General features: G+C 38.3%; 1 protein-coding gene across 2 annotated transcripts in view; it reads left to right on the plus strand.

The window, feature by feature from the left end:
• PPM1H (protein phosphatase, Mg2+/Mn2+ dependent 1H) overlaps nucleotides 1-18,298 on the plus strand; it is a 345,181-nt gene that overhangs the window by 176,844 nt on the left and 150,039 nt on the right. For both annotated transcript variants that reach the window (XM_056797680.1, XM_016425600.2), the window contains exon 4: nucleotides 5,249-5,361. In XM_056797680.1, the coding sequence (XP_056653658.1) occupies nucleotides 5,249-5,361 (113 nt within the window). The remainder of the gene's footprint in view (nucleotides 1-5,248; nucleotides 5,362-18,298) is intronic.

An 18,298-nucleotide genomic window follows, 5' to 3' on the forward strand; every position in this document is an offset into this window, starting at 1 on the left:
AAATAGTGGCTTGTTTAGATCCTTAGTGAAGCCAAATCCTTCATGCTTTTATTGGGCTGCCACCAGGCTGTCAGAGTTCAGATTGGTCTTTTCATTGTCAACTCGTGTTCAATCCTGACTTTATCCATGTAATAATACCATTTGTGTTAGTCAAAGGGGCATCTTTGATGCTCCCCACTCCACCCCCCAAAAATAATGAAGTTGAACCTACAACGTGAGGAGGTAGGCTGGGAGTAAAGAGAAGAAGTTGAGTTTTGTTAGTATTTTTAATCTTCCGCACACCTGAGCCCTTTGTTTCTCCATTCTTTTCATGGCCAGAATGTGAAAGACCAGGTCATCCTGCTGCGGTGAGGCTCTTTCTTGAAGAGGCACTGTTGAATGAGGAGAAAACGAGCGTAAAGCTAATTCATAATCATTATTTTATAATCATTTTCTCACCAAAGATCAGAATGTCTGGCTGTGATGGAGAACTCAAAGCTTTTGATTTGTGAAAGCAAGCTTTTCCTGCCCTGTTTGACTGGAAAAGTCATTCCTGCCTGGCCAATTGTGTTAGGAAAACACACATGTCATTCAGCTGTTGGCCAGCTGATGGCCTCATTGGGCAATGCTAGGCCTGCTTTCCACACTAGCTGCCCAAGAGCAATTTTCTCCTGGAACAAATGGGATTGGACCTTCTGCTTTGGAACTGCACAGAATCTTATTATTTGTGACAGACACTATTAGCAATGCAAACCACCTTGTGCTTAAACCCACCCAGGTCCAATTGCAACTACAGGATAAGGGCTTTTGCCCCCCACCCCCGCTATTGTCCAAAAGGACTACTTCTTATGACTTGAAATTAGTAGGAGACAAAGGACAGTATTGAGATTGTATTATCTCTGGGGATTTCAAACTAAATTAGAGCTGCCACGGGCAGAATTTTTTTTTCCTGTTGTCCTTCAGTGTGTTTACTTTAAATATCTCTCCTTCCCCCAACCACATACACACATATGCTCTGCTCTTCTTCCCTCCTCCCAACAGAAAATGGAATAAAATAAAATACTCACAGCATAGTAAATTGCCTCTTTTCATTGACGTGTGGATAAACTCAGATTAAGTATAATATTTGAGCAGAAAGCTTCCATCCCTTGCTTTAAGAGATCTTCCTTTCTCCTGGGTGATTAGTTGAAATCAGTCATCCTCATTAACTGAGGTCATCGAAACTCATCTAGATAGTTCTTTTTTTTCCAGGTAGATTCTGATAATGAATTGGTTTGTTGGCATAAATATATACTTATATATATTTACATGTCTGTATATATGGGTATATGTACATAGATATTATATATTATGTCCATAATATATTATGTATATGATATATTTTGGGCAGTGGCTCAGATTTTTTCCTTCAAAGCACAGAGCCATGAACAAGGTTTCTCTGTGATTTGATTTATTTTTCTGGGAGGAGCTTACTTACACTTGATTGTCTTGTCTTTGTAACTAAAGAAAGAAGGCTTATTCCTAAATTACTTCATCTCTTCACCTCCTGATTAAGAGGGTACTGGACAGGGTTTCTTAACCACCATTTTTTGTGGTTATTGTTGTTGTTTTTAAATGAGGGTAACAACCTCTGGCATAGCCAGTGACTCAACAAAAGGATGTGTCTCACTTGGCAAATTGAAAACCAATCTCCAAATAGAGGTTGATTAATAATTTGTATTGTAATGCAGAGGAATAGCCTTGATGACTTCTTGAGACCCTCTTCAGCCCTAAGAGTATGATTCAAAATGTATTTAAAGAGTAAGAAGTAAGAAGAAAACAATTGTGCAATTTTGACTTGTAGAGAGAAAAAGGCAAAAGGAAAGCAATTATTTTTAGAATATGCTCTGGTTGGACCTAATTTTAGAATCTATAAACAGTGTATTTTAATGTCAATAGGTTCTTTATCTGGTTCCCTTTCTCCTTTAAGGGAAGCCAGAGGGAAGTCAATATCCTTCATTATCTAGTCAGTATGATCCATGGGAGAGGGAAGTTGTGTGTGTGTGTGTGTCTGTGTCTGTGTCTGTGTCTGTGTCTGTGTGTTAGTAATGAGTGCAGGTGCCCATTAGAAAAAGTTATTTGAACAAAATGTGGAAAGGTACTGGTTATCATATGAAGTTGGCATTTCTGTCAAGTAGTTGGAAAAATGGGCATTCCAAGAAAAAGTTAATAAAGGATGAAGGGCAGTAGTGAAAACTTTGTGAGGATTTTCCCTTTATGCTGTCCCATACATAAAAGGACCTTGTCAACTGACAAAGCTAATAAATGGTAAATTTCCAACCAATTAAAAGTGAGAACTGCTATTCCCAGTTAAATCAGGAGGTTGTAGAGTTGAGAATTGTGACTAGATTTCTAAAACGCCTGAATAATTATATGAGGGATAATTTTTGTTATGCAAACTAAGGTGAATAAGCCCTCTTGCCATGATGTCTACATCTGATTGTCTAGAAGAGTTCCAGAGAGATTTTTTTTTTTAATGGAGGGCAGTGTTTTGTAATTGACCTTGTAGGCCTGGGAAGGGGGGGTTGGTGGGTGGGTGGAGAGGAGGGAGAAAGAAAATTTTTGTTTCTTAAACTCTCAGCAATTCAGACTCAAATCCTCGTATTGTATGCAAAGGCAGGCGTGTTCAGAAACCTCAAAGAAATGCTCTCACTCATATACTATTCAGTATTTAGCAAATACTGATCCTGATGGTGAAAAGAGAGGATCAATGCCTTGAGCAAGATCAAGTGTTATAAAGCAAGAGAGCATTTATTAATAGTTTCTGGAGTTGCTCTTTGTGAGATTTATACCATATTTTAATGAAATATGCTTGTTACAAGGAGTCCAGTTTTGACTTTGAATTGGGTCCTTTCAGTAGAGAAAGATGTTGATTCTTCTCTTATAAAAGAAACTCCCCGAAGACAATCTCTCTCACCTTTTGGTTTGCTTTGGTTTGGTTTTTACATAAGAGGATGTTAGAGGATGTAGAATAGTATAGACCATTTGTTGGGTAGTCTAGATAATATTTGCATAGCATTTCCAAGTTTACAAAGTTTCCTTACCTCACTTACCCCAATTCTCATTCCATTATAGAGGAGAAAGCAAGGGCTCACTCACATCAGCTGTGATTTGTCTAAACTCATTGCTAGTTCTAGCCCGGACTTGGTCTCCTGACTTATGCCCCCAACTATTGCTTCATATGTCTTTTCTTTTTGTATCTCTATTCTATTATGTCTGGATTTCCATTTGTATTTGCCTTTTCTGTTTATATACTTTTCACATTTTTGTTGCTATTCAATCATTTCAATCATGTCCTACTCTTTGTGACCCCATTTAGGGTTTTTTTTGGCAGATATATTGGTGTGGTTTGCCATTTCCTTCTCCAGCTCTCTTGGTAGATTAGGAAACTGAGGCAAACAGGGTCACATAGCTAATTTTCCATTTCCTTCTCCAGCTCATTTTACAGATAAGGAAACGGAGGCAAACAGGATTAAGTAATTTACCATGGATCATCCAGCTAGTGTCTGAGGACAAAACTCAGGAAATAAATGTTTGTGACTCCAAGTCTGGTGCTCTGTCCACTGTGCCATGTGGCTGGCCCTCACTTTTCACATAATAAGCACTTAATAAATGCTTTTGATTCGTTTATCTATACCTCTTTACTTTCACTAGTAATGTGAAGCTGAGCTGCCTGGTTTGTAGTTGCATGACAAAAATGACCTAGACCAGCTTCAAACCTTTCCCTATCCAGATAAAAATGAATTGAAGTCTTTATTATTTATATTTTGTCAACATGTTGTTTTTTTAAGCTTTTACCTTCTTTCTTGGAATCAATATTGTGTGCTGGTTCCAAGGCAGAAGAGTGGTAAGGGCTAGGCAATGAGGGTCAAGTGACTTGCCCAGGGTCACATAGCTGGGAAGTGTCTGAGGTCAAATTTGAAGCCAGGACCTCCCATCTCTAGGCCTAGCTCTCAATCCACTGAGCTACCCAGCTGTCCCTGATTTTGTCAGAGAGATTAAGTGATTTGTTTTTACACAAAGTAATGAATCATAAAGTTTTCCCACTACTGTGGCCCCTGTTCCTTGGAGAAATCCAGGTCAAAGAGTAGGAAATTTAGTTCCAGACACTGAGAGTGGTTCTTTATAGGTCTGTTGTAAAGAGTGGAATCAAAAATTGACATCTTATCCCAGACCTCATGCCCCTCTCTCCTGTTTCCCCTAAGATCTCTGACGTTCATCCTCTCTTTCTCTTCCCAAGTTATATATAGAATATCTCAAAAAGACTTGGGGCAATTATAGGCTACTAAATCTATTTACACTATTCAGCTTCTAAAGCTTAAAAACTTTAAAGCATTAAAACTTTTGGGACAGCCTGTATCTTTACTTTTATGACTATGTGGTGCTTTAGTTAATATTAAGACCCATGCCCTTCCTTTCTTATATAGCCTTTTGGAATATAACCCTTCATTTTATGTCTACCTTTGATGAGAAAGGTACTGGTGATAGAACTCTTCCTTCTTCATTAATGGAAATATTATTGGATTCTGTTGTGACTCCTCCTAGGGATTTTGCCACCTTTTCACCCATTATTTTGGCAGGGCTGGAAATAAAAATGGATCCGAGCCAGTGGGCATACATTAAAGCGTCAGGTCATAAGTGTTTGTTCCTTGCTATGTTTAAGGGTATTTCATTATTTTAGCAACTCTCCCTCTGCATATGAAAAAAATAATTCAGTGATTCATTTTCTGGCTATTCATTATTAGATCAATTTATTTGGCCCCATCATCCCACTTATACCATGTGCCATATTAGTCCAAGTGGATTGTCTAGCCCTTAAAATGACTGACCTCATGGGGAATGAACTGCACAGCTCCATTACTATTGTCCCATTCCCTTCCAGTTTAATGCATCCAGATCCCCCCCCCCCCTTTCTTTTCTAAGTGTAAGAACACTGTCATTTAATCTGGAATTTGCAGTTTTGTGCCAGGATCATGGAAGATCTAAGTAAATGTAAGGCACTTGCAAAATACTTTAGCTCCCTTAAAAAAAAAAAAGAATTTGTCCATGCCATTTGTTTTGACATTATCCTCATTGCCAGGTATGATCCTCCTATTCCCACAAATACATGAGTCCTTGATTGTAAAAAATAAATAAGAAAGTTAACTCAGAACAGCAAAGGGGAGCCTTTGGCAATGGCCAAATAGACTAACTCGGCAGCATGAGCTGATGGGACTCTCTTCTTTTTCAGGACCTGCAGATAGAACGAGAGAGGAGCACATACAATATATCTGGAGGATGCACAGCCCTTGTTGTTGTCTGCCTATTGGGAAAGCTGTACGTGGCAAATGCTGGTGATAGCAGGTAAGCCTACTGTCCTCCTAGATCTTACCTAACCCTAGTAACTCTTCATCATTTTGGACATGAAATAAAAGCTCGTTGCTTAATTTTTTATCTCTAAAGGGTGGGTTTTGGATTAAATAATCTCAAAGGCCCCTTCTAGCTGTACCAAACTGTGGTTAAAACTTCTCAAGAGCAGGTTTGTCTTTTTGCCTCTCTCTGTCCCTAGGACTTAGAATGGTGCCTTGCACACAGTAGTTGCTTTATTAATATTGATTATTGATTTTATTCTTATTCTTCACATTCATGTGTATGTGCATAGACATACACACGTTTTATCTCTTATAGCATGTAAACTCAAGGGCATGGATCTTTCCATGCCTGTCTTTGAGTCCCCAGTGTCACAGAAGGTAATAAATGCTTATTGATTGTTGATTGATTAGGGCAAGCTTTCCAATCAGCTTTTTTCTCATCCAGACTACCAGTTTAAGTTGCATCTGAGATATAATTAAACAGCAGTCTTCTCTCGTGGGCAGGACAGGTTTAGTGTGGTTGGACAGAACCTTCTAGTTGTCAGTTTTTTCTCTGGGAGAATCTCTATGTCCTCATTTAGGACAAGAGGATCTTCCTTCCACGTCCCCTCTAGTTTTACTTACCCTGAGTCTATAGCAGTGGATAGAATGCCAGGTCGGAAGTCTAGAAGACTTGTGTTTAAATCTAGCCTCAGACACTCCTGACTGTGTGACCCTGGACGAATCACTTAACCCCTGGTTGCCTCAGTTTCTTTATCTGTGAAATGGGGATAATCATAGAAGTTAACTCCCAGAGTGTTGTGAAGATAGAATGAGATGATAATTGTAAACGGGCTGGCACATAATAAATACTGTATAAGTGTTAGCTATTATAATTAATCAACACAAAGCCCTTTGGAGAGAATGAATCACTTATACTATGAAATATTTGTAAAGCACTTAGCATATGGCCTGGACCATGGTAGACACTACTAAATATTTGTTCCCTTTTTTCCTTCTCCTTATCTAAATGTAATAATAAGGAAATGGGTGTAACAGAGGATTATATGTTAATTTTATAGGTAATTTATACTTTCCACTTTAAGCAATGAAACATGTTCATATTAAATGTATTTTATTTCTTTCCTTCTAAAATGTGCTATCTATTTACAAGCCTCTTTAGTAAATTGAAAGCAAATGTAATTACAAACTTTTGTTGTTGACTCTATGCATGTGATCAGGGGCTATTGAGATCGGTGGGGCTCCTTGTCACCGTGGCTTTTCTTATAGGTGATTCATTAGTCTTCTCCTTCATTCTCAAGTCTGTGCATTTATTTGGGGTGTTTCTTCCAGGTCTCTATGTATCTGGCATCATGTGTGCTGCTACCATGACCACAGGAGATATGAATTATGCAGGGCAAACCAATTTACCATAATATTCCATTCAATCCTACTGACATCAGGAGACTTGGTCCTGAAAGCTTTGTTCTTTATTACATGTCTTTTTTATTTTCCTTACAGTACTCACTTCTGGATGACGTAGTCAAAGCTCTCTTGTTTGTGTTTCCTTCTAACATTTTATTTTATTCTGTGCATTTTTTAAATGTTTCGATGACTCTTCCTTCCTCCCTTTTTCCTTCCCTCCCTCTCCTGCTCTCTCTTTCTATCCATTCATCCTCTCTCCTACCTCCTATCCTTAAAAAAAAAAGAAATAAATAAAAACCAAAACCTTGTAAAAAATATTCATAGTCAAGCAAAGAAAATCCATTTTGGCTGTGTTGGAAAATGTAGGTCTCTTTCTTTATCCCAAGTCCTTTACCTCTTCAGGAGCACAGTTCATCATTCATTCTCTGGAGTGGTACTCAGTCATTGCACTGAATCATTTTGTAGTTCGGAAGTCTTTCAAAATTGTGTTTCCTTAAAATCTTGCTATTTTATAAATTGTTCTCCTGTTTCTGTTCTCTTCATTTCATGTCAGTTCAAGTAAGTCTTCCCAGCTTCTCCAAATCCATCATTTGCTACTATATGTTCCATTATATTCATAGAGCACCGTTTGCTTAGCTATTCCCCATTTAGTTGTTATCTTTTACTCTATATAATAAAAAGTAATGAGTAAAGAGAAATTCCATTTAAAATCACCCTAGGCAATATAAAAATACTTACAAATCTATCTGCCAAGACAAACACAGGAACTATATGAACATAACTACAAAACACTTTCCACACAATTAAAAATAGATATAAATAATTGGAAAAACATTAATTGCTCATGGGTAGGATGAGCTAACATAATAAAAATGACAATCCTATCCAAACTAATTTACTTATTTAGTGCCATACCTATCAAACTATCAAGAAACTTTTTTACTGAAGAAAAAACAATAACAAAGTTCATTTGGAAGAACAAAGGATTAAGAATATTAAGAGAACTAATGAAAAAAAATGTGAAGGAAGGTGGCCTTAGCAGTACCAGATCTCAAACTGTACTATAAAGCAGTGGTCATCAAAACAATATGGTACTGGCTAAATGACAGGAGGGAGGATCAGTGGAATAGACTAGGGGTAAGTGACCTCAGCAAGACAGTTTATGATAAACCCAAAGATCTCAGCTTTTGGGACCAAAACCCACTACTTGATAAAAACTGCTGGGAAAATTGGAAGACAGTGTGGGAGAGACTAGGTTTGGATCAACACGTAACACCCTACACCAAGATAAATTCAGAATGGATGAATTACTTGAATATAAAGAAGGAAACTAGAAGTAAATTAGGTGATTACAGAATAGTATACATGTCAGACCTTTGGGAAAGGAAAGATTTTAAGACCAAGCAAGAGCTAGAAAAAAATGACAAAATGTAAAATAAATAATTTTGACTATATCAAATTAAAAAGGTTTTGTACAAACAAAACCAGTGCAACCAAAATTAGAAGGGAAACAACTAATTGGGAAGCAATCTTCATAACAAAAACCTCTGACAAAGATCTAATTATTCAAATTTATAAAGAGCTAAATCAATTGCACAAAAAATCAAGCCATTCTCCAACTCATAAATGGACAAGGGACATGAATAGACAATTTTAAGATAAAAAATAAAAACTATTAATAAACACATGAAAAAGTGTTTTAAATCTCTTATAATCAGAGAAATGCAAATCAAAACAACTCTGAGGTATCACCTCACATCTAGCAGATTGGCTAACATGACAGCAAACGAAAGTAATAAATGTTGGAGGGGATGTGGCAAAATTGACATTAATGCATTTCTGGTGGAGTTGTGAATTGATCCAACCATTCTGGAGGGCAATTGGAACTATACCCAAAGGCCACTAAAAGACTTGTACAAACATATTCATAGCTGCGCTCTTTGTCATAGCAAAAAATTAGAAAATGAGGGGAAGCCCTTCAATTGAGAAATGGCTAGACAAATTGTGGTATCTGTTGGTGATGGAATACTATTGTGCTCAAAGGAATAATGAACTGGAGGAATTCCATGTGACTGGAATGACCTCCAGGAATTGATGCAGAGCGAAAGGAGCAGAACCAGGAGCACATTATACACAGAGACGGATACACTCTGGTACAATCTAATGTAATGGACTTTTTTACTAGTAACAATGAGGGACTTATGAGAAAGAACACTAAAGAACTGTGGGAGCCGAAACAGGAAAAAAAACAACTGCTTGATCACATGGGTCAATGGGGATATGATTGGGGATGTTGACTCTAAACGATCACCCTAGTGCAAATATCAATAATATGGAAATAGGTCTTGATCATTGACACATGTAAAACCCCAGTGGAATTGTGTGTTGGCTACAAGAGGGGATGGTGGGAGGCGAGGGAAAGAACATGAATCTTGTAACCATGGAAAAATATTCTAAATGAATTAATTAAATAAAATTTTCCAAATTAAAAAAGAAATTAAAATTATTGAGGCCCAGAATGGTTAGAGAGCTTGGCCTCAAAGCCAATGAGATCCAGGCTCAAATTCTGCCCCTGATCCATATTGGCTGTGTGAACTACAACATAAAAATGTTTTGATTACTTTATTTCAGTACAATTGATTTTCTTTGTAATTTTAATTGTGGCATGTGGCTGTGATGGAATACTACTATACCATAAGAAATGACAAGCAGATTGATTTTTTTTTAATATAGAATGACCTACATGAAATTATAAAGAGTAAAACAAGCAGAACCAAGAGTACATTATTAACAGCAAACGAAATATTGTTTGAAGAATGAATTGTGTGTTCCCACTTCCAGAGAAAGAATTGATAAATGGAAATAAACAAGGCACAGTTTTATATATCTATATATCTTTTTGTCAATGTCTTCTCTAATGGGAGAAGGGGAAGAAAGAAGGAAGTTACCTAGGTATTTTAATGTAATAAACAAATAAATTGAAATAAAATAAAATAATTAAACTGAGACTCAGTCTGGCTTCATGAGACAACCTAAAGAATCCACAACATAGAAGAGTTTAAAAGCCCTGATTTAGAATCTAAATTCATCCTCATTTTATTGTCAAATGAGGATCCTATGAACTAGGTATGATTTTTCCCTATTTTGCCAATGAAGGAACCACAGCTCAGAGAGATTGAAATAATTTGCCTATGGTCACACAGCTAGTAAGTGTCATAGGTGGATTTCCAACTGGAATCTCTCTCGACTCCAAGGTCTTTATATACTTCATGAATATATATATATATATATATATTCATATATATATATATTATACATTTCTCATTTCCTTGAAAATAGAGACTTGCCTTACTTTTCTGTTTGTGTCCCCAGCATTTGGCACAATACTTGCTATATAATAAAGACCCCATAAGTAAATTAAGTCCTTATTATATAGTACTTCATAAATAAGTTTTTAATTTTAAAAATCGCTCATTCATTCACAACCTTTGAGGACTACTCTTTTTTTTTTTTTCAGGACAAGCTAGCAGATTTTTTAATGTTAACCTCAGATTTTCATATAGGTGAATGACAGAGAAACCAGAACTGTTGTTGTTGTTTTACATTATACTTGACCCTTCCCAAAGTTTTGCTGGTGGAGGGCAGCTCCAACAATTATCTAGTCCAACTTATCCTTTGATAAAAATCTCCCTCATAACTTGGACATTTCCAGGGACAGCCAATCCATTACCCTTGGTGGCAGTCTATTCTGCCCAGCTCTAATTGTTGGGTTCCATTGTTGGAAAAGCTTATCTTGACAGCCAGCTTGAATTTTCCTCTTCAAATATTCCTTCTGTGACTCACTGTACTGTCCTCTGGGGCAAAGCAGATACCCCTTCACATACTTGAAGGCATTTCTTGTGGCACCCCACCAGTATTTCTTTTCTCCAGGATAAACATCCCCATTTCTTTTAGGTGATTCTCTCTAATCCCTTCACCATCTTGGGCACTCTCTTCTTAGATACCCGCTTTTCTTCTTAAAAACAACAGCCTTACTGTGTATTATTTCTGAGGCAGAAGAACACTAAGGGCTAGACAATGGGGGATTAAGTGACTTGCTCAGGGTCAAACAGCTAGGAAGTGTCTGAGGTCAGATCTGAACCCAGGACCTTCCATTTCTTAGCTTGGCGAGGACTACTCTTTAAGTCCATTTATAATTTGGGGACAAGATGCTAAATAAATATCAAAAGCAGCCAAAACCAATGTATAGGCTTGTATATTTGGATCATGAGGAAAACTCAGTCAACTTGGCCATTAACTCTAAGAGTTCTGCTTGAAGTTCTTTTGTTAAGAGTAGTTGATGACTTAAAGTTTTAAGAACTTTTGCTGAAATTAGAGGTATTGGAATATGAAAATACATAGAAACAGTAAGTGCACTGATTTAAGCATACTTGTAGAAATCCGTACACATTATTGTTTACTGACAAGCACTAATGAAGGCAAGAGAATTTAATTCAAACAAATGATTTGAGTTGGCAGTAGACATGTGAACGGGGAGCCCTAATTAAATTAATGTACCATTTGTCCTTCTTTGTTGCCAGATTACTAGCTGCTATATGTTACATGTTGGCAGTTTTGCCAAGTCAGAGAAGTTCTTATTGTGGGCTTGGAGTCTATGAGATTATTCTAGTCAAACATACTTAGACTGCAAGCCAGTGGAGGACAGGAACTCTTTCTTTTTCCTCGAATGGTTTGTTACATTGTCAAGCCACTGCCCTATTGCTCTAAAGCTAAATACTTTGGGAATTTTCTCCAGTGTTGGGATAGCTATGTACTGATCTATTATTCATTCCCTGGTCCCCTCTGCAATCACTGGTAGTCATTTATAAGATGTTTATGGAGGAGTTAGGGGCAGAAAGAATGCAACTGCCCCAGATGGCCCTCTAGCCTCTAACTTGGCACTTTGTCTTTCGCTGGCTGGCTTAGCTGGTTAAACAATCTCCTACCTGACTGAATAACTCATTATAATAATGGTAGGGGGATGGAAAGTGGTATGGTTTCATCTCTTGTATCCTTGCATTGAGACTGCATCTTTAGATGCATGGGCATCACAGACAATCTCCAATTTGCTCTAACAGGGATACTATTCTGTAAATTCCCTTTCTTTAGAATGAGGGGGTTTTCTAAAAGCCAGATTCTCACACTCTAGAACAGGAGGGTTTCTCTGTTTTTCTTTAGTCTTTCTATCCAACCTGACTCTCAGGATTTTCTTAATTCTCCAAATTAGTGAGCATGTTATTGATTCCTTGCCCTCTCTTTATGATTTTCTCTCCTAACTTTTTACCCAACTTTCGCCTGTAGTTCTAAGATGCAGTGGGATTCACAGTGGCTACACTGCAGTAAAACCATCTGGGCAGACAAGCTAAACCAGTTTGAGGGCAATGAATAAGCCCTCAGACGCATTGGTGAGTTAGGGTAATGCCTTCCCCAAGCTTGCGAAGACTTCTTCAGGAATAAGGGGCAGAGTCATCCACTGTATCCCCGGCTATCACCAGTGACCCTGACTTTTGTCTTGCCACTGGACTTGGATGACTGTGGAAGAGAGAGTAAAGCTGACGACTTTGTGCTCTGCCTCACTAAAATCTAATTCAGGGGCAAGTCGAGAGATCACGTAATTGCTCCTCTTCAAAAGCTCAACTTCTTAGCACTTAGAGGTCTTTTCAGATAATAAAGAAATAGAAGAATATTGGTATAGGAACTCGATAATCCCTAGGAGAAGGGAGAGAGGCAGTAATTTTAATATAAGTGATATCTTCAGAAAAGAATGGGAGATCATTTTGGCATGGGATTTGCTATCTGTCCCACCTACTGGAATGCCTTCCCCCATATCTGCCTGCTGAGATCTTATTCATGTACTTGACAATTTCAGATAACTATGGAAGACCTAAATAAAGTAATTCAGATAAAGAAAGAAATTCAGAAGAACAATAAATATGCAAACAATAATTCCATGGATGAAGGCAGGGTTGATTGGGAAGAATATCCAGGATAAATGTGAATGGTAAAAAATTATAAATGCCAAACTATCAAGGTTTTGGCCAAAACTGTAAACTGTAAAGGATAATTTTAGTGTTTTGACTTAAAATCTAAAATAAGTGGTCGCCATGGGAAACTCCCAAATATGAAAAATTACTCAAGTCAGCTGGGATTTTATGGAGATTTTAATTAATAAAGAGAGAAGGAATTAAGGGAGAGAGAGAGAGAGAGAGAGAGAGAGAGAGAGAGAGAGAGAGAGAGAGAGAGAGAGAGAGAGAGAATGAATAAATTTAAATAGCTTTGTCTCAAGCTAAGCCAAGCAGTAGAAAAAAGCCTAGGCCAAAATGGCCTAGGCCTAAGCCTAAGGGAGAGCGAGTCAGTCTTTATCACTCACCAGAAGATCATCTCCAAGAACCTGTCTGAGGGGGAGTCCTCCAGGCTGAGTTCCAGTTCTCCACTGAACTCAAAACTCCTGAACTGAGTTCAGGATCCCTCAATTCACCTGACCTCCTTTTAAAGAGAATTTTCTCTTATGTCACCTCCCCCAAATTTTCATGTCCACCAGTCACAGTAGATGCTTTTCCCCAGGACTGCCCATTCTTAGTTTTCACCTTCTCTGGTTAGATAAAATCTTCTGAGTACTTCACACCTCTTTGTTAAGATTGCCTTTTGTAAGTTACTTGACCTTTTAGGTACTAATTTAACCTTTACAGGTACTTAACACCCTTTTGTATTAGATCTAAAAATAGACCACCTAGCTTAAGGTTTTGGCTTTACTATAAGGTATGAGTTGGGGACTTTTCATTGTTCAGTCTGGAGTTTTCTACTTTATCTTCCCCTAAGGCACTGTCTGAGTAGGAGTAATTTTAAGTTCCCAATACATTCCTGATCAAGTATCTCCATTGTTACAATAGGGGAAATTGCTTAACCAAATCTTCTAAGGTCTGAGTAAATTTTAAGATTCACATAAATAAGGTCATATGGCTTCGCTGATTGATTCTCTTTCCTATATTTTTCCTACTCCCACAAAACTAGACGTTACTTTTGTTCTTCTGAACTCCCATAATTCTTTGTTATCTCTCTTACAAGACTTGTTATATTCTGCTTTCTAATAAAATATCTGTCCTCCCCCGACAGAGCAGGATCTTTGTGGTCTTCCCAGAACCATTCCCCACTGTACTAAACTTTGACCTTTCACATTATTAGACCTGCTCTATCAATATCAATTGAATGAATTCATCCTTTCTTTTTTGGTTTTTCTGTTCTCTGTGTTTACTGATTGATATGTTGTATTTTGACAGAATAAACACAAAATAAGGTGCATCCTTACCTTCAGACTATTAAACAAAAAACATAATTTTGAATTATTATATTTTCAGTGATATATTTCTCTTAATATTATTAAAAGATAAGAAGGCTATTAGGGCAGCTAGATGGTGCAGTAGATAGAGTGCCAGGCCTAAAGGCAGGAAGACTTATTTTCTTGAGCTCAAATCTGGTCTCAGTTAATTACTAGCTGTGTGATCCTGGGCAAATCAGTTATTCCTGTTGGTCTCAGTTTCCTCATCTCTAAGATGAGTTGGAGAAAGAAATGGCAACCCACTCCAGTAGCTTTGCCAAGAAAACCCCAAATAGGGTCACGATGGGTCAAACATGACTAGAATGACCGAATACCAAAGAAAGCTTTGTTCTTTAACAGGGTATTACTACCCCCTACTATATTTACCCTATGCATTATTTCCATTCAATGTTGTCTCCATCCATGTGACTATTGTCAGTGTGTTTATTGTTCCTCTGGATCTGTTCTCTTCATTTGATTTACTTTTGGAAACTTCCATATTTATCTGAATTCTTCATGTTCATCCTTCCTTTCATTTTTGATTTTGCAAAATTATTGCCCTACTTCAATTTACCAGCACCAATAATCAAACAGTTATTAAGCTAATATGTTGAAGTTCAAGCACAGGGCTTGTCCAAATCTGAATTACTCTAGCAACTGAAAATAAATCTCCCGAGCAGCATAAGGGCTATGTTATTAAATAGAATTCTCTCCCCTTTGCCCCCTACCCATGGAGGATTTGGGGGGAATACTTAAGAAAACCAACTAAGTCTTTCTTTTGTCCATGTGAGCCCTTCCTCCCCCCAACCCCTAGTAAATGCCAGTAGCTTTCTTTCAGTGAGTCCCTGTTATTTTTATTGACTGCTGTAACACTCTATTATCTTTGGGGTCATATTACCCAATCTTCAAACAGATGCTGGATGACTAGTTGTTGGGCATGCTGTAGTGCGGATTCTTTTCATGTACAGGTAGAATTTTATGGCTACCGAGATTTGTTCTGGTTGTCAAATTATCTGATTCTGTGAAATATAAACTCCTCTTTTGGGGCATGTAATGCTCCTCATAACCCAACTGATTCCTACTTTTCCAAGCTTCTTAAGCTTTACTCCCCTCCATATACTCTCTAGTTCAACCACACTGACCTCCATCTGCCATGTCTGTGTCTTTGTATTGGCTGACTCCCAGGCTTAGAATGTCCTCCCTCCTCTTCTTCATCTCTGTTCAAACATCACCTTATGTAGGAAGCCTTTTCTGGTCTTCCTCCTAGTAACCACCACTACCCCCCCCCCATTGGTCCATCAAATCCTAAAGCCTTAGATTTGGATTGTATGTATGAAAGGGAGAGGGGGAGGGGAGAGGGAGAGGGAGAGAGGGAGGGAGGGAGAGAGAGAGAGAGAGCTCGTGGGAGAGAGGGAGGGAGGGGGGGAAAGAGAGAGAGAGAGCTCGTGGGAGAGAGGGAGGGAGGGGGGGAAAGAGAGAGAGAGAGAGAGAGAGAGAGAGAGAGAGAGAGAGAGAGAGAGAGAGAGAGAGAGAGAGAGAGAGAGAGAGAGAGAGAGAGAGAGAGAGAGAGAGAGAGAGAGAGAGAGAGAGAGAGAGAAGGAGAGAGGGGGGCAGGCAGACAGACAGAGGGAGGGGGAGGGGGGAGAGAGGGAGAAAGAGATCATCCATTTCTCCCCCTATTTGACTACATACTCTGTATCACCCCAATGAGCTCCATGACTTCAGAATTGGTTTCTGGGGTGTGTGTCTGTCTCTCTAGCACTTAGTACAGTACCTGACACATAGTAGCACTTACTAAATGCTCACTGATTGATTTATTACTTTCCTGTAACTCACAACCAAGGATGAATTATACAGTTTCTGATCCAATAAAATAGTGAGGCATTCTGTAAAAATGTCTCCAACCCAAGAAATTGTTTATAATGGATCTTGGATTTCCCTGGACAATCTCCTAATGTTAGACCTTCCAGAGACTGTCTGTTAGCTTATAGGAAATTGTTCATCTATCAAACCCTTCACAGAATAACCCAGCAGGAAAAGACCAGCCTTTTCAATGAGCTTATAATTGGCAGTGGCCTTCCTCTGAGTTCCAAATGCCTGATCTGCTTTCACTGACCAAATTAAATTTAAGGTTAACACACACTTTTGTTGTGAGATGGATATAAAACATAGAGTAAGGAGAAAGCTTAAATAAAACACAATTCTGAAGAGTTCAAGGTTCTAAGCTCTTTTTTGACACCTTAAGGGGAGGTACTTCACCCTATAGTTTGGGGTTGTTTTTTTTAATGCCTACTAAGTGCTGGATTATGTACAACAGAGATGTAGAAGGGACAAAGGAATGATGAAGTGTAGTTCTTGTCCCAACAAAGGAGGAAACTGGCATAATGGGAGGTGGTCGTGCAGACCCAATAAATTCTTGAGAAAGTAAGTAACAGTAATATCATAACAAATGTCATCTATGGCTATATGGCGGTGATATAAATGCCAGGCAATAGGAAGGAATGTAATAGCTAAAGGGATTTTACTAGGGTTCTTGGACCCCTGATCCCAGCTCCTTAAAAAGAGCTTGCTAGAAGGGGTAAGACTTGGGCTTGATTAGGTTGAAAGGGAAGATGAGTCCTTAGAATGGCACCTGGGAGTGTCTTTTATTCAGTGAGATTGAGCAAATTCAATGGGCCATTAAGCTGTTATTATGTGGGGTCTGCAAATCTATATGTATCCCAGAAATCATTTTGATCTTTATTCAGTTCCAATAGAATATGTAGCATGACTCAGTATAATAAATTGGCAGAGGGGGCAGCTGGGGAGCTCAGTGGATTGAGAGCCAGACCTAGAGATGGGAGGTCCTGGGTTCAAATTTGACCACAGACACTACCCAGCTGTGTGACCCTGGGCAATTCACTTAACCCCCATTGCCTAGTCCTTACCTCTCTTCTGCCTTGGAACCAATACATAGTACTGATTCCAAGATGGAAGGTAAAGGTTTCAAAAAATAATAAAAAATAAAATAAGTTGGCAGAGATACTGTCTGTAGATTTGACAGTATCTCACACTGTTTTTATAATGGAGATAGAGTCAGCATGGAGGCACAGTAGAAATAGCACTGGATCTAGAGTCAGAAAGACTTGAGTTCAAATTTGACCTTGAGCTACCTGTCACGAACCTCTCTTTTCCTAGGCAGAGGCAGCCAGGTGGCTCAATGGATAGAGCGATGGACCTGGAATCGGGAAGATTAATATTGCTCAGTTGAAATCTGGCCTCGGATACTTACTAGTTGTGTGATTTGGATAAGTCACCCAACCTTGCTTGCCTCAGTTTCCTCATCTGTAAAATGAGTGAATCCTTCTAGTATCTTTGCCAAGAAAAACCTCAAATAGGGTCAGAAAGAGTCAGATATGACTGAAAAATAACTAAACCACAACAGAATCGGTAGGGTGGAATAGAAAAGAGAGCTGATCTTGGAATGAGGAAAACCCAGGTTCAAGTCTCACCTCTGTGAGCATGAAAAATTCAATTAACTTCTGAGATGAAGACAACTCTCTAAGTTACAAACAAGTTGCTGATCTACATCAGTTGAGGGAGCACTGGGAATCCTCTTCAGCAAAATCTTAGGTCAGAACCCCTTCAAATATGCTCTAATAATAATAATTTGCATTTATTTAGTCCTTATTATGCAAAACACTTTGCATATATTATCTCATTTGAGACTCAACAATCCTCTGAGATAATATATAGCAGATATTCTCCCCATTTTCTTTTTTAATAGATAAGCAAACTGTGACTCAGGCCTCAGATTCCTCACCTGAGAACATAACTCAAGGTCATTTTCCTGGAATTGGCCAGATAATTGGCATGTATCCCATTAGTGTTAATTGTCTCTTTTTATTTTACTTTCACCCTTAAGATATCTTCCACTTTGCCCAGTCATAATCTCATAGATAAAATGTCCATCAGCATCCTAGATAATGCCTTCCACATCTATCCCCATTGTTAGCCTAACAAGAAAGCATCTAGTCTCATGCATTCTTCTCCTTTGACTAAGTATTGTCCTCAAAGATCCCAAAGTGTATATCTGGAAATAGATGTAATAGATAATTCCTGGCTTCTCATCAGTCACCATCTTGGAAACCTCCTCATCCTCTCCCCTGCACCCCAAGTAGTTAATACAACA

Source organism: Monodelphis domestica, chromosome 5 (genome assembly GCF_027887165.1).
Source record: "Monodelphis domestica isolate mMonDom1 chromosome 5, mMonDom1.pri, whole genome shotgun sequence".
Classification (NCBI taxonomy): Eukaryota; Metazoa; Chordata; class Mammalia; order Didelphimorphia; family Didelphidae; genus Monodelphis; species Monodelphis domestica.